Below are 27417 nucleotides of genomic sequence, written 5' to 3' on the forward strand. Positions count from 1 at the left end.
GATTTTGTTTCTGAATTATTAAGTGTTTAGATGTCGTAATTCCGTTACTAAATGGGTAACTGCTGAAAGTAGAAAGACGCCCTCTGTTTCCTCAAACACTCAGCATTTCAAGGAAACGCTCATTTATCTTCCCGTCGGGCGGTAATTCGAGCATTCTTCTGTAGGCTAGGCAATCTACGCGGTTTCACTATTATATGGACTATTTCCTCAAGATCTTAAAGGGGCAATAATAATTGAATCAATCATGATACTAAACACTGTAAGTGGCATTTTTACAGTAAGGATTCTTCTCGCGATCACGGTTCAGCCTGTTGAAAACACGGTAAGTGTCCTGCGGACTTTAAGGAGAGTTGAGCGACCAAAAGAAGCGAGATTACTGTGTAACGGGGAGGGGGCGGGGTAATGCAAAACCCCACAAAAAAACTACTACAAACGGAAAATGCAAACGACAGTCTCTATAGGACAAATGCGGGTAGGTCCAGTGCTTAACAGAGGCGTGTATTCAAATAAATTGACCAAACAAAATATGAAATAATGTATCTTTCGTGTCTCTGTTTCATAATGTTCTTTAATTTCGCAAGAGGCTGAATGTGTCTCACATGAGGAAGCATCAGAGCGAACGAAACAGCGCCCTTGTGTAGGCCATCTATCTGATGCTGTCTGGTCCAAACATTGTTTCCGCCATAGCATTGTAGACAAGGGAAGCCAGCGAGCATTTCGCCTCCCTTGATAATAAAATTATACTAAATTAACCAATCAGCGTTAAGCTAAACTGAGCTCAACTGTGACTGGTCCTGGCACACCAAAAAAAGGTGTCAAGGGAAGCCAGTTTGGATTTTGCCATCACTCCTATCATATCCCATTGAGAGCATACATCACTGACAGAAAAACGTTCATTGTTGCATCTCGTCATTGTTGTTGTTGTTGTCCTCCAGTGGATAGCCAGCTAGCTAGCTACAATTGGCCCTTTCCTAAATTAGCCACGGATGGAGATAGGGATTTGGACTTGTGGTTTAACTTAATTCTCCGTACTGGCCAATGATTATAATTGCGATTCTGATCCAACCATTAATTCATACATTGTGCCCCTGGTCTGAGGATGGAAGTTCAGGAGAGGATGTAGAAGGAGAGGATGAGGATGTAGAAGGCTAATGTTAACAAGCGAATGTTGCCTTTGATTGGAAGTTAGGCTAGCAAGCAAACATTTTAGCCAGGTAGCCTAGGACAACAAAAAATGAAAGTATGACAGAGTGATAGATGTTTGATCAACATGAAAGAGAGGAGGATGGCATTGGCGTTTCTCAACAAGTTGGCTGAGTCAACATGTTTTCTACTTGCACAACATACACACACAACTCAAAACCATGGACAGCCACATCATATTTAGCTTACTGGAGTAAATCGTTTTTGGTATCTTTCAGTTGTCACTATATTAGAATAAGAAGAGGTGATTTGATAACGTTGAAATGGTGGAGGCAGCTCCTGTTTTCTTTGCGACTTCTTTAATTGTTTTTTTATTTCATTTTATATTTAACGAGGCAAGTCAGTTAAGAACAAATTCTTAATTACAATGACGGCCTACCTGGCCTAACCCAGACCAAGCTGGGCCAATTGTGCGCCGCCCTATGGGACTTTGTTGTGATACAGCCTGGAATCAAACCAGGGTCTGTAGTGACGCCTCTAGCACTGAGATGCAGTGCCTTAGACAGCTGTGCCACTCCGGAGCCCTCAGTCAATAGTTGTTTAGTGGTCTGAAAATGTCGGAAACATATACTTGTAGGTCATGTAACTAACAGTCTGTTACTGAACAGGATCCGGTACCTCTCAGTTTTGGTTTCGTTCCTGAACCCATTTACCAGGATCCGGTATCTCTCCTGGCATTACAAATACTTTTCACTGTTTGCAATGTAGAAATTATAATAAAAGCAATCAGAGTTAGGCTAATTCAATTTGACTCCTCTAATTCTCCTGGCTGCCCTCTAAAAAAACGTCATGTGAAAACAGATAATTGATTCTTGTTGTGAGAGCCTGGGTTTAAGATTTGCGCAACATTGTAGCCTATATAGACCATCACGTGGCCATTGCTGTGATAAGAGAAGCGCACTTGTATCTCGCAGAGAACTAGAATGAGATTCACTTTCTATGATCTCTCTCCCACTCTCTACTGATAGGCATGAGCCTGTAACTCTCATCTCTCCAGCGTTGCACTAAATAATGTATTTCCTTATAGAATCATAGCAGAACGAAGGGGTTCTGGAGGTGCTGCAGCAGCCAATATACATTGAAATACATTTGCCAAAGTTATAGAATTACTGCTGTCTGTTCAGAAAGGAATGAAATAAATCCAAATACCACACCAGGAGTAGACCTACAATTTAGCCCCAGATGGTCAATAGTTAATTTGTTTAATTATCTAGTTGTGGATCAGTGGCGGATTTAGGTATAGGCGACATGGGCAGCCGCCCAAGGGGGCAAAAATTCAGAATGATGTCATTTGCGCGATCGGTTTTCTATTGCTCATTTGCACTTCACGACAATGATATTTTTACATTTTTAGTCATTTAGCAGACGCTCTTATCCAGAGCGACTTACAGTAGTGAATGCATACATTTCATACAATTTCATACATTTTTTTTTTTTTACTGTGCTGGCCCCCCGTGGGAATCGAACCCACAACCCTGGTGTTGCAAACACCATGCTCTACCAACTGAGCTACAGGGAAGGCTATCATGTCACAGAGGCATTGATGCGAGTAACCAGACTTGTTCAGTACATTGAAATACATCCGGGTATCTCAAGTACACCGGTGAAAACACTGGAGTTGCAGTAATTAACATTTACCAACACATGGTATCACTGTGCCATCTTACACCCATAACAACCGTATGGGACTGTGGGTCATTTAACCTTGTCGGAGTGGGCGCCCTGATTCTAGCTTCTGAGCTAGCCAGACTACTGCCTGGGAAGGTCTCCCACTCAGAAGTACGAGATGGGGAGGGGGGTGGGGGTAGGTTGACCTCAGGTCTCCCCACTGGAAGCCCTCGAGGTAGGGGGAGCGGGGAATCTATCAAATAACGCACATCTAACCTTGTACAGTACTAATGCAATTAGTAAAATGAGTAACACTACGAAATGCTACCAAATAAACCACAATTCATTCTTAGTATCCAGGTTGGCTATTTACTGTAACCAGTTGTTTAACGAAAATATAACAATGAGTCTTTCCCACGACAACGACAGGTGTCTGTAGTACAGCCAGCTAGCATTCGCGGAATCCACGCAAAAACACGTTAGGTATTCATATTTAATTAATAACGGTTTCGTTTTAATCAAAATGAACAAACCAAGTGTTTTCCAGCGTAAGTGTTCAGCTGCGCACTCTGATGACGTCACACTGACCGTTAGACACGCTCGGTTACCAATTTTACCATCAGAAGAAATACTGCTGTTTTTGCAAAACTCAATATATATTTCACTGTGTACTTCTGTTATTCAAACAAAACATAAGGTTACTTATGTAACCCTGGTTCTATGAGAATATCAGTGCGATGTCTCACTATGGGATATGTCTGGGCATCAATATTTCTGTTTGGAAGGTGTGATTTTTAAAATGGGATTGAGTGAAGTAGCAGCAAATAAACCTATGTTGAATGAGCAACTACACTGTTAAAATGAAGTGCTTTGTAACACTAAAAAAGTGGCAACTGAGCTGCCACCACCTTAAAAAGGAGACAAAACTTTAACTTTGCTGGAGTATTGAAACACATGCTTGTGAAGGTATTGGGACATATTTAAGGTTTATTGAAACATTCATCCAGAGGGGTTCTGAAACATGCCATGTGATGTAACACCACATAAGAGTTGTGCAACACTTTGCCAGAGACTGGGAGCACTAAACCAGAAAAGGTTGAAAACATTTATGGTGTTTCAAGTCCAGAATTATATCCCCTCCTCTTGCTGCTTATTCTCTCTAAAGCTCCTAAACACTATGATGTTTTGAATCCTGTCTATTGCAGAATTAAATCCCTTCTTCTTCTGGAGTTTTCAAATACTGTAAATGGGAGTCCCTCTTATTGTAGAATTTTCCCTGCTCTTATTTTATTACCTTTAACTAGGCAAGTCAGTTAAGAACAAATTCTTATTTTCAATGACGGCCTAGGAACAGTGGGTTAACTGCCTTGTTCAGGGGCAGAACGACATTTTTAACTTGTCAGCTCAGGGATTTGATCTTCCAACCTTTTGGTTACTAGTCCAACACTAACCACTATGCTACCTGCCGCCCCTATACATGGTGTTTATAAACTCCTCAGTAATTACAGACGGTCAAATGTACAATATTATGCTCAAACAAACATGAGTGTTGTCCAGAATAATAATTTTGTACAGAATTATTTTCAATAAATGATTGAAGCTTCAGTGCTTTATTTTATTATTAAATTACAAAACTTGAACAGTCTTTCACATTTGTATATTGATAAGGCACAGTACATGACCAAAAGTATGTGGACACCTGCTCCTAGAACATCTCATGCCAAAATCATGGGCATTAAAATGGAGTTGGTCCCCCCTTTGCTGCTATAACAGCCTCTGTTTTTCTGGGAAGGCTTTCTAATAGATGTTGGAACATTGCTGTGGGGACTTGCTTCCATTCAGCCACAAGAGCATTAGTGAGGTCAGGCACTGATGTTGGGTGATGAGGCCTGGCTCGCAGTCAGTGTTCCAATTAATCCCAAATGTTTTCGATGGGGATTGAGGTCAGGGCTCTATGCAGGCCAGTCAAGTTCTCCCACACCGGTCTCGAAAAACCATTTCTGTATGGACCTCACTTTGTGCACAGGGGCAGTGTCATACTAAAACAGAAAAGAGGCTTCCCCAAACTGTTGCCACAAAGTTGGAAGCAGAGAATCGTCTAGAATGTCATTGTATGTGAGGGTGAAAAATCCATCTCTTTGGTAATTTTCCAGTACCCATGTTGGAGAGTCTCCGGTCGCCTAGTAATTTTCCAGTGCCCATACTATTTCCTTTGGAAGTAGGAAGAAGAAGCAGTATAAGGTTAAACATTAGACATATGTAAACAGAATAAAGGTCGAAACCATATGGAAGTGCAGGAGTGGTCCAACACAGAGTTAAGCATTAGACATAAAGAAACAGAACTACAGTTGAAGTCGGAAGCAAATAATAACAAGCAATAATGTTAGTACATGAATGCATAATTAGGTTATCAAATGCTATAATTGTAAAACATTGCGCTATGAATAGCATTATTAAACATATCAATAGCAATTTGCAAAAAACATATTCATGATTAAGCTATACAAACATAGCAACAACATAGCAAGAGCACAATATGAATGGCAAAAGTGGGATGCAATAACATGTGTGGTAGCCCAAAGCTAGCCCTTGATCATGACATGGGCTGGGCAATATGGCCTAACAATCTAAAAAAAGAAAACATATGGGCAATTCACATATACATTTCAATTTGAATATTTTCTCTAAATAAGCGTTGTACAATTTAAAGGTAAAACACACTGCATTTCAAACATTCAGCAATAATCGAAGGAATTCAGGGCTTGTGACAGGCTAAATAGAAGCCTTCCACAACCATAAGACCCACTAATAATTTAATGATTTTTTTCTAAATAGCTTTTTGCAATCATCCTGATCTGGCTTTTGAAAATGCACTTTGCAAGTTGAACTAGGACCCTGTCTTTCAGAAATAATTCGTAAAAATACAAATAACTTCACAGATCATCATTGTAAAGGGTTTAAACACTGTTTCCCATGCTTGTTCAATGAACCACATTCAATGAACATGCACCTGTGGAACGGTCGTTAAGACACTAACAGCTTACAGACGGTAGGCAATTAAGGTCACAGTTATGAAAACTTAGGACACTAAAGAGGTCTTTCTACTGACTCTGGAAAAACACCAAAAGGAAGATGCCCAGGGTCCCTGCTCATCTGCGTGAACGTGCCTTAGGCCTGCTGCAAGGAGGCATGAGGACTGCAGATGTGGCCAGGGCAATAAATTGCAATGTCCGTACTGTGAGATGCCTAAAACAGCACTACAAGAAGACAGGATGGACAGCTGATCGTGTGTAACAACACCTGCACAGGATCGGTACATTCGAACATCACACCTGCGGGACAGGTACAGGATGGCAAAAACAACTGCCTGAGTTACACCAGGAACGCACAATCCCTCCATCAGTGCTCAGACTGTCCGCAATTGGCTGAGAGAGGCTGGACTGAGGGCTTGTAGGCCTGTTGTAAGGCAGGTCCTCACCAGACATCACCGGCAACAACGTCGCCTATGGGCACAAACCCACCGTCGCTGGACCAGACAGGACTGGCAAAAAGTGCTCTTCACTGACGAGTCGCGGTTTTGTCTCACAAGGGGGGATGGTCGGATTCGTGTTTATCGTGAAGGAATGAGTGTTACACTGAGGCCTGTACTCTGGAGCAAGATCGATTTGGAGGTGGAGGGTCCGTCATGGTCTGGGGCGGTGTGTCACAGCATCATCGGACTGAGCTTGTTGTCATTGCAGGCAATCTCAACGCTGTGCGTTACAGGGAAGACATCCTCCTCCCTCATGTGGTACCCTTCCTGCAGACTCATCCTGACACCCTCTAGCATGACAATGCCACCAGCCATACTGCTCATTCTGTGCGTGATTTCCTGCAAGACAGGAATGTCAGTGTTCTGCCATGGCCAGCGAAGAGCCCAGATCTCCATCCCATTGAACACGTCTGGGACCTGTTGGATTCGAGGGTCAGGGCCATTCCCCCTAGAAAGGTCCAGGAACTTGCAGGTGCCTTGGTGGAAGAGTGGGGTAACATCTCACAGCAAGAACTGGCACATCTGGTGCAGTCCATGAGGAGGAGATGCACTGCAGTACTTAATGCAGCTGGTGGCCACACCAGATACTGACTTTTTTTTATTTTGAACCCCCTTTGTTCAGGGACACATTATTCCATTTCTGTTAGTCACACATCTGTGGAACTTGTTCAGTTTGTCTCAGTTGTTTAATCTGGTTATGTTCATACAAATATTTACACACGTTAAGGTTGCTGACAAACGCAGTTGACAGTGAGAGGACGTTTCTTTTTTTGCTGAGTTTAGAACCATGCATAATGCACATTCACTAATAATGACTAACTTATTGTAGCAGGCATTAGGCTATAGAAAATGAACAATCTCAAGCCCACGTGCTAGTGATTAGCTAACTAATCTTTATATTTCAAGTTTAGCCAACTTGGATCTATTTGCTAGCTAACAAGGCTTAACACAGTTAAATTGTTATGAACACACCCATGTCTGTCTCCAAGTGTTTGAAAAGCATATTAGCCTGTCCACTTTGTTCAGATGTTGAAATCAAGTGACCTACCTTGTTTCTCAGAATGAGAATGAGTTGCCCATTCCTTATATAATTGTGTTTTATGCTTATTGCACATTTTATATATAAGAAATACAGACTAGACAGCTAATATAACAATCTTTGGCTAAAATGCTGCTTGCGGTACCCCAATGTCAGTATCGTTAAAGTTGCATTTCTGTAAAATAATGTCTCAATGTGTTTTGATGTACATATGAGCGATTATGTTGGACTTGGACCAAACCTCAAATGCGAATAACGAGTTGAAACCGCTTGTCAGAGGGGAAGATGTGATCTCTCAACTTTGTGAGAGGCTTGGTGTGTGTGTGTGTAAACCATAGAGAAAGAGGCGAAGCGAAAGGTTTCACTCTGGCATTAATAAGCCCAATGCATTTCTAGGGGCTTATTTGGGACCTAAACTTGTCGCCTGCCTTCCAGTGTTCGGGACAACAACTCCCATTTTTAGGGCATCTAGTCATTATTTACAGATCTCTGGTGTAAATGGGGAGTGCAGACAGGACGGAAGGATCGAAAGCGACAAGACCAAAAATATAACAAGAGAACAATCTGACATTTTTATTTAACTAGGCAAGTCAGTTAAGAACAAATTCCTATTTTACAATGACGCCCTACCCCGGCCACACCCTCCCCTAACCCGGACGACGCTGGGCCAATTGTGCGCCGCCCTATGGGACTCCCGATCACGGCCCGTTGTGATACAGCCGGGGTCGAACCAGGGTCTAATAGGTCATAAACGCTCATAAAAATGAAAAACAACAAAACCTTGATTCTTGCGATACAGGCATTTGAAATAACGTGCAAAAACATACATTTGAATTCATTTTATACATCACCCAGCCCTAATCATAACTCTCAATTCCATTACTTTACACATAAATCATTGGACGAAGATAACTTCTGTACGGTTAGTTTTGTTGAGAGCCAGATGGTTGGTTTCTTGCAGTTCGGTTTTGGAAGCATAAAGACCTTCTTTCAGCGAGAAATAATAAAAACATTTAAGGTTAAATTGATACAGACCATTTGTAGAGTTAGTTTTCCACACAGCTATATCTGCATGTTATAGTGCTTGTTTACGGAAAACAGACAGAAGACAGAGGTGACCACCTGTGCTAATTAGCTATCTAGCGCACTCCGAACACCTGTTTGTTCTCGGGATGTGTAGCAGAAGTGTATTTTTGGCAGATGGAGGCACCCATAGCTGTATGGATCTATGTAAAATTGCTACAGTAAGCATTTTTATTTGAAGGATTCTTTCTCGCTGATGAAAGATAAGGGCCATATGTTTCAAAAGCCATATTGCAAACAATGATTGAGGTTTGAAAATTGTAAAACAGTGTCAGCATTGTAGTTCACATGAGCCAGTCGTGGACGAAGCTGACAGCTGAAAACTGTAGGGAGAAGAAGAATCCCGCTTAGTGTTTTTAAGACTTAGGCCAAAGCTAGAGCAAGCTAAACTGGCAGTGGCTATTTAGTGTACCATATAGCATGTGGGGTATACATCAAACAGTAGATCAAACTCAACTAGTAGGCTAACCAGCCAGCAGTATAAACTAAAAGCAGGCCTTCCTTTGCATAACATAACATGTGCACGAAAGTTGCAAACAATGACGTGTCAATTAACAACTACATGTAGCATCAAGAAAATTGATCAATTAATCAAAATGGCTGTTTTACTTGGACTATTAGCATTAGCGGCCAAAATGCTACATAAAACAAATGTTCTTATTGAGTTTCCTTCTTCAATGTGATAACATTGTGTACTCACATTTTCATTGACACACACACTTTGGATTGTTTTGGAGAGTTTAATCTGAGCGTTTGGTGTGCTCTTAACTGTCTGAGTTTGTGAATGACCCAAATCCCAGGGAAGCACCTGCAAACTTGCCTAGTTTTATACTTTACCATAGAGTTTGCTAGAGGGCACACCTGCCACAAATTTTCACCACCCAACGCAGGGCCTTCCGGTCGGCCACGGAGCATCCGCCAAACCACACTGTGGCGCAGTTAGTCAGAATGCTCTCAACCATGCTGTCGTAAAAGTTCACCAGGACCTTGGGAGACAGTCAGGCCATATTCTTCAGCCTCCTCAAAAAGTACAGGCGCTGCTGCGCCTTTTGGGCCAGGGTTGAGGTGTTAAGGGTCCAGGAGAGGTCCTCAGAGATATAGACACCCAGGAATTTGAAGCTGGGCTTACGCTCCACCTCAGCTCAGTGCCATCAATGAGAACTGGGGTGTGGCTGCAGCTTTTAGATTTCCTGTAATCCACAATGAGCTCCTTAGTTTTCTTTGCATTGAAGACCATGTTGTTGTCACGCACCATGCAGGCAGGTGCTTGACCTCCTCCCTATAGGCTGACTTGTCATTGTCACTGATCAGGCCTACCACCGTGGAGTCGTTTGCGAACATGACGATGGTGATGGAACCGTGTACAGGAACGCAGTCGTAGGTGAAGAGGGAGTACAGGAGGGGGCTCAGCACGCAGCTCTGTGGCACACTGGTGTTCAGGTTCAGGGTTGAGGAGGTGAAGTTGTCTAACCTGACAGACTGGGGTCTGTTGGTCAGGAAGTCCTAAGTCCAGTTACAGAGAGAGGGTCTGATCCCTAGGTCATGGAGTTTGGTGACCTGCCTAGAGGGAATGACCGTATTGAATGCTGAGCTAAAGTCTATGAACAGCATTCTCACATAGGTGTTGGTTCTGTCCAGGTGGGTCAGGGCAGAGTGTAATGCTGTGGAGATGGCATCCTTTGTAGACCTGTTCGGTCGGTAGGCAAACTGGTGGGGATCCAGTGTTGGAGGGAGGCAGGACTTAAGGTAGGCCAAAACCAGTCTTTCGAAGCACTTCATGATCGTGGGGGTGAGTGCAACAGGTCATTCAGGCTTGATGCTGTCGACTACTTCGGCACTGGCACAATGGTTGCGGTCTTAAAGCACGTGGGGACAACCGCCTGGGCCAGTGACAGGTTGAAAATGTCAGTGAAGACCTCGGCCAGCTGCCCATCACATGCTCTGAGCACACGACTGGGGACGCCATCAGGACCAGCAGCCTTGCATGCGTTCACCCTGCTCAGTGCAGAAAACACATCTGCGATCGATAGTCTGGGGGGGGGGGGGGGTCGTCTTGGAGGAGCTCAGCTTTGATGGCTGGATCTTTGTTGTCCCTGTCGAAGTGAGCATAGAACCTGTTTAATTCGTTGGCGATGGAGATGTCGCTGGCTGTGGGGTAGGGTGTTTTGGCCAGTAGTCTGTGATGGCTTGGATGTCCTGCCACATGCGTCGAGGGTCAGAGTTGTTGTTGAAGTGCTCCTCAATCTGCAGTTTGTGGTCATGTTTAGCCATCTTGATGCCCTTTTTCAGGTTGGCCCTGGATGATCTGTAGGCCTCCGCATCTGAAAGCAGCGTTGTGTGCCTTTAGCAGTAGTCGGACCTTTTTCTTCATCCAAGGCTTCTGGTTGGGGAAGGTCTTTATTAGTTTATGGGTGGTGACATTGTTGATGCAGATGTTGATGTAATCCAGAATGGAAGAAGCATATGTGTCAATGTCCGTATGGGAGTCAAGGGTGGCCTGAGTGGCAAACAATCTCCAGTCTGTGTGTTGAAACTGGTGCTGTAGTAATGAGTCTGACCCCTCTGGCCACACTTTCACTGTCCTCACTGATGGTGTTTAATGAGGGGTAAATACTTGGGGAGTAGGAAGAGTGAAAGGTGATCAGACTGTCCCAGGTGGGGGAGGGGAATGGTTTTGTAAGCCTCCGGAATGTTTGTATACATGTGGTCTACTGTATTGTCTCCTCCAGTGGGGCAGGAGACATTTTGGTGGAATTTGGGAAAAACTGTTTTCAGATTTGAGTGGTAACTTTACACGTTACCTCATGTTACCTCTGCTATAACATACATAACCCTAAACATTTTGATTGTAACATTATTTATAATCTCACAAAGTTGCCTGTAATTAGTGCCAAAGTCTACTCTAGGAAAAATATTGCAATCCCAGTGTCTTCTTTAAAATGTGTAAAAACTCAAACAGATCACTAGAAAAAGCTCAAACCAAGTTTATTCACCCACTGGGTCATACAGCTGCAAAGACAGCATGATTACACAATCACATATATTTATAACCTCCTACTCCTTACACATCTAGACAGGAATCTAGACAGGCAGGAACTTAATTGGTTCCTCTCACTGGTGTAGTCATGGCCCTGCCTGATGCTTGAACCTTTGTGGGTGTGGAAGTGTATGTGTGTGAGATAGGACTGTAGTAAGAGGGTCGTTGTGGTGGCCCCTCTGGCCCCCCTCCCAAGGGTTTCTTTTCACGTCATCTGTTGACTTGACCTCAAGCCGAAGTCCTCGCTCCTCCTTAGTCCCACAGCTGGCCTGCCTTATCAGAGACTAACTATTACCCTTCACCTCCCTCCTTAGAAACATGGAACAGAATATGAACTTTCTGCATTTCCCCTTGTCTCACTCAGTAACTTTCCATACACCAAGTTCCTATCCACCCTTCATTGACCCCAACATATATATTCCTTATACATGTAAGGTAATCAATAAGTTCTAGTATGGTAACATGAATGAGTATATTTCAAGCTAGAATCCAACAGTCCCTCCTTTTTGAATAGTAACTCCATACTGTTCAACATTATATAAACTTTGAAATGAATACATGATTCATATTCTCAGTTGATTTGTATGTTTACACCTCAGAGACTTATGGCCACTGACTATGTAATCTGCTTCCATGGCATAAAGCCCTGGCCTCAAATTTATAATCACACTATGCATACTCTATCTACCATTACCCCTCCTGTTGTACAACTGATAATGCCATTTCAGCTGGAGCTTTTCACTTTCTCCTCCTCCTTTGGGTTCTTAAGAGAGTGATAGCAAAAGACTTGAAAAGAAAAAGAAACACAAAATATGACAAGTATTAGTAATGCTTATTTTAAGCTATGCATAGTCATATATGGCAAAAACTGAAGTTTAACATGATTCCCACTCTCCCTTAGCCTGACTCTAGACCTTTGGGATACTGTACCCAAGAAGGCAAAGATATGCTGGCGCTTGACACACTTGCTTTTTTAAACTCTACAATTACAATTGTTTCTTTAACTTCTATGGGCTAGGAGGGACGCTAGACCTGCGGGACACAGCCAGTGAAATATCAGGGCGGCAAATTCTCAAACATACAACTATTTTACACCATTTTAAAGATACACTTCTCCTTGATGTAACCACATTGTCCGATTTCAAAAAGGCTTTACAGCAAAAGCAAAACATTAGATTATGTTAGGAGAGTACATAGACAAAAATAATCACAGCCATTTTCCAAGCAAGGACAAAACCCAAAACACAGCTAAATGAAGCACTAACCTTTGACAATCTTCATCAGATGACACTCCTAGGACATTATGTTACACAATACCTGTATGTTTTGTTCGATAAAGTTCATATTAATATCCAAAAACAGCATTTTACATTGGCGCGTGATGTTCAGAAAATGTATTCCCACCAAAACATCCAGTGAATGTGCACATCAATTTACAAAAATACTCATCATAAACATTGACAAAATATATAACAATTATTTTAAGAATTATAGATAGACTATCCCTGGATGCAACCGCTGTGTCAGATTTTAAAATAGCTTTACGGAGAAAGCACATTTTTCAATATTCTGAGTACATAGCTCAGCCATCACGGTGAGCTATTCAGACACCCGCCAAGTTCGGGGCAACCTAAACTCAGAATTAGTATTAGAAATATTCTCTTACCTTTGCTGATCTTCGTCAGAATGCACTCCCAGGACTGCTACTTCCACAAGAAATGTTGTTTTTGTTCGAAATAATCCATATTTATGTGCAAATACCTCTGTTTTGTTCGTGCGTACAGATCACTTATCCAAAGGCATAACGCTTGAGCGCGGAACGAGAGACGAAAAGTCAAAATATTCCATTACCATACTTAGAAGCATGTCAAACGCTGTTTAAAATCAATCTTTATGGTATTTTTTATGTAAAATTGCGATAATATTCCAACCGGACAATAGCATATTCATTCAAGAAGAAAAAGAAGGAACGGCGTGCTCGCGTGACCCCGCATATTCAATCCCTTTGTTGCCAGGCAGACCACTCAGTAACTGAGCTCCTATACTCTGCCCAGTGACAGGAGAATGCTCAAACCACTTTCTGAAGGCTTTAGACAACCAATGGAAGCCTTAGGAAGTGCAACGTCACCCCAGACACTGTAGCTTCGATAGAGAATCAAAAGAAGAACTACAATTCTTTCCACTTCCTGCTTGGATTTTTCTCAGGTTTTTGCCTGCCATATGAGTTCTGTTATACTCACAGACACCATTCAAACCGTTTTAGAAACTTCAGAGTGTTTTCTATCCAAATCTACTAATAATATGCATATTCTAATTTCTGGGCCAGTGGCTGGTTACAGTACTGTGAGACTCAGGCTCGTGCCCGCGTCGACCGAAAGCTTTGTTTTCTTTCCTCTGTTTAGCTAAATGGACATTCCCGGTCGGAATATTATCGCTTTTTTTATGAGAAAAATGGCATAAAAATTGATTTTAAACAGCGGTTGACATGCTTCGAAGTACGGTAATGGAATATTTAGATTTTTGTCACGAATTGCGCCATGCGCACGACCCTGATTTACCATTTCGGATAGTGTCTGGGACGCACGAACAAAACGCCGCTATTCGGATATAACGATGGATTATTTTGGACCAAACCAACATTTGTTATTGAAGTAGCAGTCCTGGGAGTGCATTCTGACGAAGACAACAAAAGGTAATCAAACTTTTATAATAGTAAATCTGATATTGGTGAGTGCTAAACTTGCCGGGTGTCTAAATAGCTAGCCCGTGATGGCTGGGCTATGTACTTAGAATATTGCAAAATGTGCTTTCACCAAAAAGCTATTTTAAAATCGGACATATCGAGTTCATAGAGGAGTTCTGTATCTATAATTCTTAAAATAATTGTTATGCTTTTTGTGAACGTTTATCGTGAGTAATTTAGTAAATTGTTAGCAAATTCCCTGGAAGTTTGCGGGGGGTATGCTAGTTCTGAACGGCACATGCTAATGTAAAAAGCTGTTTTTTGATATAAATATGAACTTGATTGAACAAAACATGCATGTATTGTATAACATAATGTCCTAGGTGTGTCATCTGATGAAGATCATCAAAGGTTAGTGCTGCATTTAGCTGTCTTCTGGGTTTTTGTGACATTATATGCTAGCTTGAAAAATGGGTGTCTGATTATTTCTGGCTTGCTGACATAATCTAATGTTTTGCTTTCGCTGTAAAGCCTTTTTGAAATCGGACAGTGTGGTTAGATAAAGGAGAGTCTTGTCTTTAAAATGCTGTGAAATAGTCATATGTTTGAAAAATTGAAGTTTTTGTATTTTTGAGGAATTTGTAATTCGCGCCACGCCTATCATTGGATATTGGAGCAGGTATTCCGCTAGCGGAACGTCTAGATGTAAGAGGTTAACCTGTTAATTAATTTGCTTTGCGACCGTGATATATAGGCCTTAAGGCTGAGACAATAAGAAGACACAGTGGCAGAATAAATTCAACCTTTGTTTTATCATACAACTGGATATCAACCTCTGTCCAGTGAAGTCCACAAAGCGCTGCCTCCACTATTCCAGCACCAATCAACGTAAGCTAAATATGATGTGGCTGTCCATGGTTCTGGTTTCTGTGTGCGTGTGTGTGTGTGTGTGTGTGTGTGTGTGTGTGTGTGTGTGTGCATGCTGGTTCACGCAAGTAGAAAAACATGTTGATTCAGCCTACTGGTAGAGAAACGCCAATGCCATCCTCCTCTCTTTCATGTTGACGAAACGGTCTATCACTCTGTCATAGAGTCCACTTTTTATTTTTTGTTGTCCTAGGCTACCTGGCTAAAATGCTTGCTCGCTAGCCTAACTTCCATTCATGGGCAATGTTAGCTAGTTAACATTAGCCTTCTACATCTAGCTACATATTGAACTTCCATCCTCTCAGGCCAGGGGGACAACAATGTATGAATTAATGGTTGGATCAGAATCGCCATTATAATCATTGGCCAGTACGGAGAATTAAATACAACCACAAGTCCAATTCCCTATCCATGGCTAATTTCGGAAAGTGCCAATTTTAGCTAGCTAGCCACCGGAGGACAACAACGCAACGAGATGCAACAATTCGCTCAATGCGATTTGATTAGAGTGATGCCAAAATCCAAGCTGGCTTCCCTTGACACTTTTTTTGAGTGTGCCAGGACCATTCAGAATTGAGCTCAACTCAGTTTAGCTCAACGCTGATTGGCTAATTTTTTATACTTTTTCTATCAAGGGAGGCCAAATGCTCGCTGGCTTCCCTTGCAATCAATGCTACGGGCGGCAACAATGTCATACTCATTTGGACCAGACATCATCAGATGGCTTACACATAGAGAGACAGACGGGCGCAGTTTCACTCGGTTGGATGCTTTCTCCTGTGAGAGATACATTCAGCCTCTTGCGAATTGAAGGAAAATTATGAAATAGAGAGACGAAAGATAATTTGGCAAATTTTTTGGGGGAAGCCTGGCTTCCCTTGGCATCCATGAATACACGCCACTGTGCATATATCCAACAAATTGCCATTACTGTGTTGTTGATGATTCCTTATACATGACTAATTGTATCTTTTTTTAATTGTTTCTCTCTTGTTAAAACCACATCTTTATAACTCCATGTATCAAGGCACAAGGCGAGACCCAGATGCAGACACAGGAGGCAGATGGTTGGAGTCTTACAATGTTTATTAATCCAAAGGGGTAGGCAAGAGAATGGTCGTGGACAGGGAAAAAGGTCAAAACCAGATCAGAGTCCAAGAGGTACAGAGTGGCAGACAGGCTCGTGGTCAAGGCAGGCAGAATGGTCGGGCAGGCGGGTACAGAGTCCAGAAACAGGCAAGGGTCAAAACCGGGAGGACTAGAAAAAGGAGAATAGCAAAAGGAGTACGGGAAAAACACACCGACTTGACTAAACATACAAGACGAACTGGCACAGAGAGACAGGAAACACAGGGATAAATACACTGGGGAAAATAAGCCACACCTGGAGGGGTTGGAGACAATCACAGGAGCAGGTGAAAGAACAGGGCGTGACAACATGTTTAGAACTATTCCCATCATTCTTCTGGCTACTATTGGAATTAAAGTGTTCACAGTGAATGATCGGCTTGCATCGTCATTTGAACCAAAGACACAGGGACTAGGGTCGAACTCCCAGCGCATGATGTACATAATATTCTACACATATTGTCTGTCCTGAAGGGCATCAAAGCATGAAGCACTGTCATCGGTTCAAGGTTATTTATATGAATGTGGCAGAGCTGTGGGGACCACAATCTTTTATTTCTCTTCCCTCGTGTAACTGCTCCCCACCCTGTGTACGCCTCTGTAGTCACCACTTTCCTCAATGACACTAGTCCTAGGGGAGTGCCAGAGAAAAAGATTGAGGGTTTCCTCCAGTCAAGAAAACTCCAGATTCACTTTTCCTGATTTGTTATGTGTTTGTTTTGGGTGGCTGCCATACGTGAAAAGGAAATGGCTGTTAAAGGCATTCTGTCCTAAAGGCTGCGAGGGAGGATGATAGTGTGAGGCCTTGGCAGTGGTATAGCTGTATTGTTCAGTCAGAACACGTAGCCAGTCCTGGCAGCTTATCAAAAGTCTCTCTCTCTCTCTCTCCTGTCTCCTCCTACCACCTACCACTCCTCCTACCACAGGTTTTTAAAATGTGTTTTACTGTCAGTACATTGTGTGTTTTACATGCCCTGTGTCTACTGGCAAATAATGACTATACCACTAATGTTTCAGTGTATATTCCCTAGTCTCCAACAGATAGAATATAATCAGTCTTTATTCGGACACAATATACAACCTTTGGGTTGTACTAGGAGTTTAAATAGAAGAAAAAGGAAAATATTGGTGGACATGTTACTCATCATTCCTCCTTCTGATCAGGTGCACTTCATGGTCTCTTTTTCCCTACAGGTGTACACTCTGCCATACACGCCAGACTCTGCTGATGCCTGTCGCAACAAAATAGCTGAATACTATAACACACCTAGAAACCTGTGCTGCAGCAAGTGTGCTCCTGGTAAGGGATGATCGTCAACATTAATTAAACTGTTTCCGTACATAATATGAAAGTCAGGATTTCAGGGATAGAAAGATGTACATGTACTGAGATGATTACTGTAAGTTATGCATTATTATAAACTGTGTGGTTTGAGCCCTGAATGCTGATTGGCTGACATCCGTGGTATATCAGACAGTTTGCCATGTGTATGACAAAACGTTTATTTTTACTGCTCTAATTACGTTGGTAACCAGTTTATAATAGCAATAAGGCACCTCGGGGGTTGCATGTTGCGTCATGCCTAAGAATAGCCCTTAGCGGTGGTATATTGGCCATATACCACACCCCCCTCATGCCTTATTACTTAAATGTCATGACAGGGACACGCCAGAAGAATGAATGCAGCACTACCTCAGACACAGTGTGTGAACCATGTCCCAGAGGCCAATACAGTGGGAACTTCAATTACTTCCCAAAATGCTTCAGATGTCCCAAGTGTTCAGAAGGTGGGTGGATTATATTGCAGTAAATGATTGGTCATGTTATATACAGTGCCTTCAGAAAGTATTCATACATTTCTCAAACATTAATGACGTCGTACTTGCTCAGACACACATGTTCCCACCGTATCCATAGCCAATGTTGTTTCCATGCCTGTAAGACTGCCCCATATGACTTCAGAATGTGTTATGTTGTTTCTGTCTGGAGACAGATTTTTTCATTATTTAAAAAATAAAGCATTTGATTCACTAATATATCTTGATTAGATAACTATTCAACGTGTCAATACATGTTAGAATCACATTTGGGAGCGATTACAGCTGTGACTCTTTTTGGGTAACCCACTGGGCACAGACGTCAATTCAATGTCTTTTCCACGTTGGGTCAAATTAATTCCATAGAAATTACGTGGAAACAACGTTGATTCAACCAGTGTGTACCAGTGGGAAGTTGCTAAGAGTTCTGCACACCTGGTTTGTACAATATTAGTCCATTATTATTTTTACAACTCTTCAAGCTCTTTCAAGTTGGTTGTTAATCATTGCTGGACGGCCATTTTCAACAAGTTGGTTGTTAATCATTGCTGGACGGCCATTTTCAAGTCTTGCCATTGATTTTCAAGCTGATTTAAGTCAAAACTGTAACTAAACCACTTGAGAACATTTGAAGTAACCAATCACATCATCTGTTGGAGACAGACAGGTTGAGTGGCGAATGAAGTGAGTCCCTTGCCTACATAAATGGAGTCACTGGCCCACCAACTGGTCATTTTCGCCTATCTTACCTGCGGAAGTGACAGCTTTCACAAAAGCTCTCAGCACGACTAGATTTCTGGTTTCATACTGAACCCTTCTCAAGCGAACAGTGTTGTTAATGCAGCCGAACATCGTACTTCACCATGCTCAAAGGGATATTCAGTGTCTGCTTTTTTTTTTATCCATCTATCAATAGGTGCCCTTCTTTGCTGGGCATTGGAAAACCTCCCTGGTCTTTGATGTTGAATCTGTTCTTAAAATTCACTACCTGACTGAGGGACCTTACAAATAATTGTATGTGTGGGGTACAGATATGGGGTAGTCATTAAAAAAATCATGTTAACCACTATTATTGCACACAGAGGGAGTCCATGCAACGTATTATATAACTTGTTAAGCACAAAGGGGTTGAATACTTATTTACTCAAAACATTTAACCTGTTTAGGATAGGGGGCAGTATTTTCACGGCCGGATAAAAAACGTACCCGATTTAATCTGGTTATTACTCCTGCCCAGAAACTAGAATATGCATATAATTATTTGATTTGGATAGAAAACACCCTAAAGTTTCTAAAACTGTTTGAATGGTGTCTGTGAGTATAACAGAACCCATATGGCAGGCCAAAACCTGAGAAGATTCTATATGGGAAGTGCCCTGTCTGACCATTTTTTGGCCTTCTGTAGCCTCTTTATCGAAAATACAGGATCTCTGCTGTAACGTGCCATTTTCTAAGGCTCCCATAGGCTCTCAGAAGGCACCAGAACGTGGAATGATAACTGCAGTCCCTGGGCGAAAAACAGTAGGGGTTTTGGAAAGTGGTCGTTCTGAGAACAATGACACTGGCGCACGCGTGCATGTGAAGACTCCATTTTCTACTTTCAGTGATTGAACGGATACAACGTCTCCTGGTTGGAATATTATCGCTATTTTACGCGAAAAAAATCGCATAAAAATTGATTTCAAACAGCGTTTGACATGCTTCGAAGTACGGTAATGGAATATTTTGAATTTTTTTGTCACGATATGCGCCGGCGTGTCACCCTTCGGATAGTGTCTTGAACGCAAGAACAAAACGCAGCTATTTGGATATAACTATGGATTATTTGGAACCAAAACAACATTGGGTGTTGAAGTAGAAGTCCTGGGAGTGCATTCTGACGAAGAACAGCGAAGGTAATCCAATTTTTCTTATAGTAAATCTGAGTTTGGTGAGTGCCAAACTTGGTGGGTGTCAAAATAGCTAGACGGAATCTACTCAGAATATTGCAAAATGTGCTTTCACCAAAAAGCGATTTTAAAATTGGACACCGCGATTGCATAAAGGAGTTCTGTATCTATAATTCTTAAAATAATTGTTATGTTTTTTGTGAACGTTTATCGTGAGTAATTTAGTGAATTCACCAGAACAAAACATGCTAATGTAAAAAGCTGGTTTTTGATATAAATATGAACTTGATTGAACAAAACATGCATGTATTGTATAACATAATGTCTTAGGAGTGTCATCTGATGAAGATCATCAAAGGTTAGTGCTGCATTTAGCTGTGGTTTTGGTTTTTGTGACATTATATGCTAGCTTGAAAAATGGGTGTGTGATTATTTCGGGCTGGGTACTCTCCTGACATAATCTAATGTTTTGCTTTCGTTGTAAAGCCTTTTTGAAATCGGACAATGTGGTTAGATAAAGGAGAGTCTTGTCTTTAAAATGGTGTAAAATAGTCATATGTTTGAAAAATTGAAGTTTTCGGATTTTTGAGGTATTTGTAATTCGCGCCACGCTTTACCATTTGATATTGGTGAGGCGTTCCGCTAGCGGAACATCTAGATGTAAGAGGTGTTTATTTTTTATTAATTTGTAAAAATGTCTGTATACTTTCTGAAGGCACTGTAGCAGTGATTTAGATTTGTTGTATTTATTCCTTTGCGTGTGTGTGTGTGTGTGTGTGTGTGTGTGTGTGTGTGTGTGTGTGTGTGTGTGTGTGTGTGTGTGTGTGTGTGTGTGTGTGTGTGTGTGTGTACGTGTGTGTGTGTTTGTATGTATGTGTGTGTGTGTGTGTGTGTGTGTGTGTGTGTGTGTGTGTGTGTGTGTGTGAGTTGATACATCTAATCTGTAATGAGCATCTTATTTGTTTATGTGAGAAGACAAAGGCCTGCAGTATGCCCAGAATTGCTCCAGCACCACCAAAACCCAGTGTATGTGCCAGACTGGGATGTTCTGCATAATGGAACAACACCCAAACTGTGAGGAGTGTGTCAGTTATACACACTGCCAGCCTGGCCATGGTGTTGCCATAGAAGGTACTATAGCTAGACAGGAGTTCGGCCTGACAGTATTTCTCACAAATTCAACATGATTCTGTCCTCATTAAACATTATACTGAAAGTTGAAAGTTTGAGTATGACTTTTCACTGTAAATGTGTTAGTGTTGGTTAATGTTTCAGGGACAACAGATTCAGATGTGAACTGTGCACCATGCCCTGATGGAACCTTCTCTGACCAGCACTCCTACACCCAGACCTGCCAGCACCACACAGAGTAAGTGACACACATACACACACACACACACACACACACACACACACACACACACACACACACACACACACACACACACACACACAAACTTTATTATGTTCATACAATGACACTGTATCCTCAGCTGTGTGTCGCAGAGAAGGAGTGTACTGACTTATGGTAACACCACATCAAATGCGGTGTGTGGACCTAAGGTTAGACCACCAACCAGCCCACCGACCAGAATTCCGACCTCTGGTACAGGGCATACCACACCAAGTCTACAGAGCCTGCATACAGAGGGCAAATCACCAGGCTTTGACCTTCGTATAGGTAAATATAGGCAGCTAAATACAGATGTAGGATCTTAAATTGAGAAAGTTTGCTACAGCAAGAAAATAATCCTGCAGCAAGAGAAAATGTGAATTATTATGTGGATTACAATTCATGGAAATATTTTGTAGGGGTTGATACATTTTTTGTTATGGAAAATCAAGTCTGACATTTTAAAGTGGAAATGACAAACTTTAGAAGTTTTCTTAAACCTTGAATACATTACATGTTTGCATTTCGTGCTGTGCAGGAGAATTCTCAGCAAAAAAAGAGTGATCAAATTAAGATTCTACAACTGTACAGCAGTCCATGTGTCAGAGATATGAAGTTGTTGAACCACACAGGATTTTTTTATTTCTTTGCCTCCATCTCTCCTATGTACGGATACCGCTTTGTTGTACCTCTGCTCCTGTGTCTATTAGTTTCAGGTGTTATCGGAGGTGTTATCGGAGGTGTTATCCTGCTGCTGATCATAGGCACAATCATTTACAAGAAAGGTAAAGCATTAGAGATTAAGCACTTGATTAGGGTAATAACAATATAATTGACCGACTGTAAGGACATTTTAGTGTAGGTTTACTATGTTCTCTTACAGTCTTCACAGGGTCCAGGCTTGTATCTTCTACAGAAGATAATCATGGAAATTGTGAGGCCATTAAAGTTAGTTTTTTTGTTGCCATTTGACCTAAGTAAAGCATATGTTGGAGACAAGAACATTTCAACAGCTTCAACTCAATCTTAAACATATCACATCTCTCTCTCTCTCTCTCTCTCTCTCTCTCTCTCTCTCTCTCTCTCTCTCTCTCTCTCTCTCTCTCTCTCTCTCTCTCTCTCTCTCTCTCTCTCTCTCTCTCTCAGTTTGATAGTGACGGACCAATGGTTCTTCAGAACAGTTCATTCATTACCAGCTATCAGGAACAGCAGCAATGTTTGCTGGGAAAGGGAAACTGCAGCAATCCCAGTCAGGCAGAGAACCAGCAGGATACAAGAAGGACCTGGGTGTCAGGGTGCTCCAACAGCCTGGAGGGCCTGTCAATAGGCCCCCTCCAGTCCACTCCTCCACAGCCCAGCACCCAGCCCAGCCCTCAACCCACCAGCCCCCAGCCTACCAGTCCCCTGCCATCTAGTCCTCTAGTTAATGTCAACATCACTGTTAACTACCCTGTGGCCATAGGAAATGGGTCATGCCCCACACCTACCAGCACCCACATAGACTCATCCCAGGCTGACCCTGAGCTCCCTCTATCAAGGGAGGAGGAGGTGTATGTGAACATGCCACAGCAAGAGGGCGGAAAAGAGGCACTTACAGCAATACAGGAGAGTGGAAATGATGTTTGAGGACTGGTAGCAAATAGGACAGCACCAGACAATAGATTTGTTTTAATTATGTTTTTTTCACGCTGGTTGTTGGCTCTATTTTTATATGAATGCTACTACTGTTGCTGACTGAATTGGTGGAGAGAGACTGCACAGAATGACTGTTCATGTGTCTTAGGCATGGACTTGTCATAACGTGCTGTGCTGGAAAGCCTTGAGCACCTGAATAGATTGTCAATGACTGTTCAAAGAATGATTGATATGTGAATAATGTATGTAATTACTGTGAATGTTGTAAATATACAATAGAAAAAAATATAAAACGCAGCATGCAACAATTTCAAAGATTTTACTGAGTTACATTTTATAGAAGGAAATCAGTCAGTTGGAATAAATTAATTAGGGCTTAATCTATTGATTTCATGACTTGGCAGGGGCACAGCCATGGGTGGGCATGGGAGGGCATAGGCCCACCCACTTGGGAGCCAGGCCCAGCCAATCAGAATGAGTTTCCCCCCACAAAATGTCACACCCTGATCTGTTTCACCTGTCTTTGTGCTTGTCTCAACCCCCCTCCAGGTGTCGCCCATCTTCCCCATTATCCCCAGTGTATTTATACCTGTGTTCTCTGTCTGTTGCCAGTTCGTCTTGTCAAGCATACCAGCATGTTTTTCCGTGCTCCTGTTTTTCCTAGTCTCTGTTTTCTAGCCCTCCCGGTTCCGACCTGTTCTGCCTTCCCTGACACTGAGCCCGCCTGCCTGACCATTCAGCCTGCCCTGACCTCGAGCCTGCCTGACTCCCTGTACCTTTTGGACTCTGACCTGGTTAATGAACTTCTGCCTGTCCTCGACTTGCCTATTGCCCGCCCCTTGTATTTTAATAAATATTAGAGACTCAAACCATCTGCCTCCTGTGTCTGCATCTGGGTCTCGCCCTGTGTCGTTATACAAAAGGGCTTTATTACAGACAGAAATACTCCTCAGTTTCATCAGCTGTCCGGGTGGCTGGTCTCAGATGATCCCGCAGGTAAAGATGCCCGATGTGGAGGTCCTGAGCTGGCGTGGTTACACGTGGTGTGTGGTTGTGAGGCCGGTTGGACGTACTGACAACTTCTCTAAAACGATACTGGAGGTGGCTTATGGTAGAGAAATGAACATTACATTCTCTGGCAACAGTTCTGTTGGACACTCCTGCAGTCAGCATGCCAATTGCTCGTTCCCTCAAAACTTGAGACATCTGTGGCATTGTGTTGTGTGACAAAACTGCACATTTTAGAGTGACCTTTTATTGTCCCCAGCACAAGGTGCACCTGTGTAGTCAAATCAAATGTTATTTGTCACATTTGCCTAATACAACAGGTGTAGACCTTACAGTGAAATGCTTCCTTAAGCCCTAAACTCAATTTTCTTAAAACTGCATTGTTGGTTAAGAAAATATTTACTAAATAAGCTAAAGTAAAAACAAAAGTCCCACAATAAAATAACAATAATGAGGCTATGTAGAGGGGGTACCGGTACTGAGTCAATGTGCGGGGTTACAGGTTAGTCGAGATAATTTGTACATGTAGGTAGGGGTAAAGTGACTATGCATAGATAATAAACAGCAAGTAGCAGCAGTGCAAAAACAAAGGGTGGGGTCAATGCAAATAGTCCAGGTGGCCATTTGATTAACTGTTCAGCAGTCTTATGGCTTGGGGGTAGAAGCTGTTAAGGAGCCTTTTGGACCTAGACTTGGCGCTCCGGTACTGCTTGCCGTGCGGTAGCAGAGAGAACATTCTACGACTTGGGTGACTGGAGTCTTTGACAAGATTCTCTGGTCTGAGGAAACCAAGATTGAACTCTTTGGCCTGAATGCCTACAGTGAAGCATGGTGGTGGCAACATCATGCAGTGGGGATGTTTTTCAGACTAGTCAGGATCGAGGCAGAGTACAGAGAGATCCTTGATGAAAATCTGCTCCAGAGTGCTCTGAACCTCAGACTGGGGCGAAGGTTCACCTTCCAACAGGACAACGACCCTAAGCACAAAGCCAAGATAACGCAGAAGTGACTTAGGGACAAGTCTCTCAATGTCCTTGAGTGGCCCAGCCAGAGCCCGGACTTGAACCCGATCGAACATCTCTGGAGAGACCTGAAAATAGCTGTAAAGTGATGCTCCCCATCCAACCTGACAGAGCTTAAGAGGATCTGCAGAGAATAATGGGAGTAACTCCCCAAATACAGGTGCGCTAAGCCTGTAGCGACATACCCAAGAAGACTTGAGGCTGTAATCGCTGCCAAAGGTGCTTCAACAAAGTACTGAGTAAAGGGTCTGAATACTTATGTTAGTGTGATATTTCAGTTATTGTATTTTTAATACATTAGAAAAAAATTCTATAAACCTGTTTTTGCTTTGTCATTATGGGGTATTGTGTATACATTTCATCAGTTTTAGCATCAGGCTGTAACGTAACAAAATCTGGAAAAAGTCAAGGGGGCTGAATATTTTCCCGAAGGCACTGTATACATAAGAATTCAGAATACTTTCCGAATGCACTGTAGGTCCTGGTTGGCAGGAAGCTTGGCCCCAATGATGTACTGGGCCATACGCACTACCCTCTGTAGCGCCTTATGATCGGATGCCTAGTAGTTGCCACTCCAGGCGGTGATGCAACCAGTCAGGATGGTCTTGATGGTGCAGCTGTAGAACTTTTTGAAGGTCTGAGGACCCATGCCTAATTTTTTCAGTCTCCTGTGGAGGAAAAGGCGTTGTCGTGCCCTCTTCACAACTTTCTTGCTGTGTTTGGACCATGATAGTTTGTTAGTGATGTGGACACCAAGGAACTTAACTCTCGACCCGCTCCACCACAGCCCCATCAATGTGAATGGGGGTGTGTTCGGCCCTCCTTTTCCTGTAGTCCACAATCATCTCCTTTGTCTTGATCACATTGAGAGAGAGGTTGTTGTCCTGGCACCACACTGCCAGGTCTCTGACCTCCTCCCTATAGGCGGTCTTACCGTTGTCGGTAATCAGGCCTACCACTGTTGTGTCGTCAGCACACTTAATGATGGTGTATTAGTCATGAACAGGGTGTGCAGGAGGGGACTAAGCATGCACCCTTGAGGGGCCCCTGTGTTGAGGATCAGTGTGTTGCCTACCTTTACCACCTGGGGGCGGCCCATCAGGAAGTCCAGGATCCATTTGCAGAGGGAGGTGTTTAGTCCCAGGGTCCTTAGCTTAGTGATGAGCTTTATGGGCACTATGGTGTTGAATACTGAGCTGTAGTTTATGGACAGCATTCTCACATCGGTGTTCCTTTTGTCCAGGTGGAAAAGGGCAGTGTGGAGTGCAATTGAGATTGCATCATCTGTGGATCTGTTGGGGCGATATTCAAATTGGAGTGGGTCTAGGGCTTCAGGTATGATGGTGTTGATGTGAGCCATGACCACCCTTTCAAAGCACTTCATGGCTTCCGACGTGAGTGCTATGGGGCTGTAGTAATTTAGGCAGGTTACCGTCGCTTTCTTGGACACAGGAACTATGGTGGTCTGCTTAAAACATGTAGGTTTTACAGACTCGGTCAGGGACAGTTTGAAAATGTCAGTGAAGACACTTGCCAGTTGGTCCACGTATGCTCTGAGTACACGTCCTGGTAATTCGTCTGGCCCACGGCCTTGTGAATGTTGACCTGTTTAAATTTCTTGCTCACATCGGCTACGGAGAGCGTGATCACAAAGTTGTCAGGAACAGCTGGTGCTCTTATGCATGCTTCAATGCTGCTTGCCTCAAAGCGAGCATAAAAGTCATTTAGCCTGTCTGCTAAAGTTGCGTCACTGGGTAGCTCGCGGCTGGGTTTCCCTTTGTAGTCCATAATAGTTTTCAAGCCATGCCACATCCGACGAGCGTCAGAGCCGGTGTAGTAGGATTCAATCGTAGTCCTGTATTGACGGTTTGCTTGTTTTATGGTTCCTCTGAGGGCATAGCGGGATTTCTTATAAGCGTCCGGAATAGTGTCCCGCTCCTTGAAAGCGGCAGCTCTGGCCTTTAGGTCAGTGCGGATGTTGCCTGTAATCCATGGCTAATGGTTGGGGTATGTACGTACGGTCACTGTGGGGACGACGTCGTCGATGCACTTATTTATGAAGCCAATGACTGAGGTGGTATACTCCTCAATGCCATTGGATGAATCCCGGAACATATTTCAGTCTGTGCTAACAAAACAGTCCTGTAGCGTTGCATCCACGTCATCTGACCACTTCCGTATTGAGTGAGTCACTGGTACTTCCTGCTTTAGTTTTTGCTTGTAAGCAGGAATCAGGAGGATAGAGTTATGGTCAGATTTGCCAAATGGAGGGCGAGGGAGAGCTTTGTACGCGTGTGTGGAGTAAAAGTGGTCTAGCGTTTTTTTACCCTCTGTTTGCACATGTGACATGCTGGTAGAAATGAGGTTAAACGGATTTAAGTTTGCCTGCATTAAAGTCCCTGGCCACTAGTA

The 27417-nt window shown here is 42.8% G+C and overlaps 1 protein-coding gene across 2 annotated transcripts; it reads left to right on the plus strand.

Moving 5' to 3' along the window:
* Positions 1 to 105: 105 nt before the first annotated feature.
* On the plus strand, positions 106 to 23844 carry LOC106565709 (uncharacterized). Of its 2 annotated transcripts, none has more exons than XM_045691856.2 (9): positions 106 to 322; positions 17435 to 17540; positions 17903 to 18028; positions 20923 to 21078; positions 21205 to 21316; positions 21441 to 21628; positions 22051 to 22125; positions 22224 to 22288; positions 22487 to 23844. In XM_045691856.2, the coding sequence occupies exons 1-9, from the start codon at positions 245 to 247 to the stop codon at positions 22964 to 22966; spliced, it is 1386 nt and encodes a 461-aa protein (XP_045547812.1). In that variant the 5' UTR covers positions 106 to 244; the 3' UTR covers positions 22967 to 23844. The 2 variants fall into 2 exon arrangements, with proteins under 2 accessions (XP_045547812.1, XP_013988586.1); XM_014133111.3 differs by having other exon boundaries at positions 21223 to 21316.
* Positions 23845 to 27417: the final 3573 nt, after the last annotated feature.

The sequence above is a fragment of the Salmo salar genome, chromosome 12 (assembly GCF_965601325.2).
Source record: "Salmo salar chromosome 12, fSalSal1, whole genome shotgun sequence".
In the NCBI taxonomy this organism is placed as follows: domain Eukaryota; kingdom Metazoa; phylum Chordata; class Actinopteri; order Salmoniformes; family Salmonidae; genus Salmo; species Salmo salar.

Bases quoted from the DNA above. Each gene is read 5' to 3' on its own strand.
- LOC106565709 (XM_045691856.2), top strand. From the start codon at position 245: ATGATACTAAACACTGTAAGTGGCATTTTTACAGTAAGGATTCTTCTC. The intron at 21,079-21,204 runs GTACTATAGCTA...TAAATGTGTTAG, and splicing joins CCATGGTGTTGCCATAGAAG to TGTTGGTTAATGTTTCAGGG. The intron at 22,126-22,223 runs GTAAAGCATTAG...GTTCTCTTACAG, and splicing joins CACAATCATTTACAAGAAAG to TCTTCACAGGGTCCAGGCTT.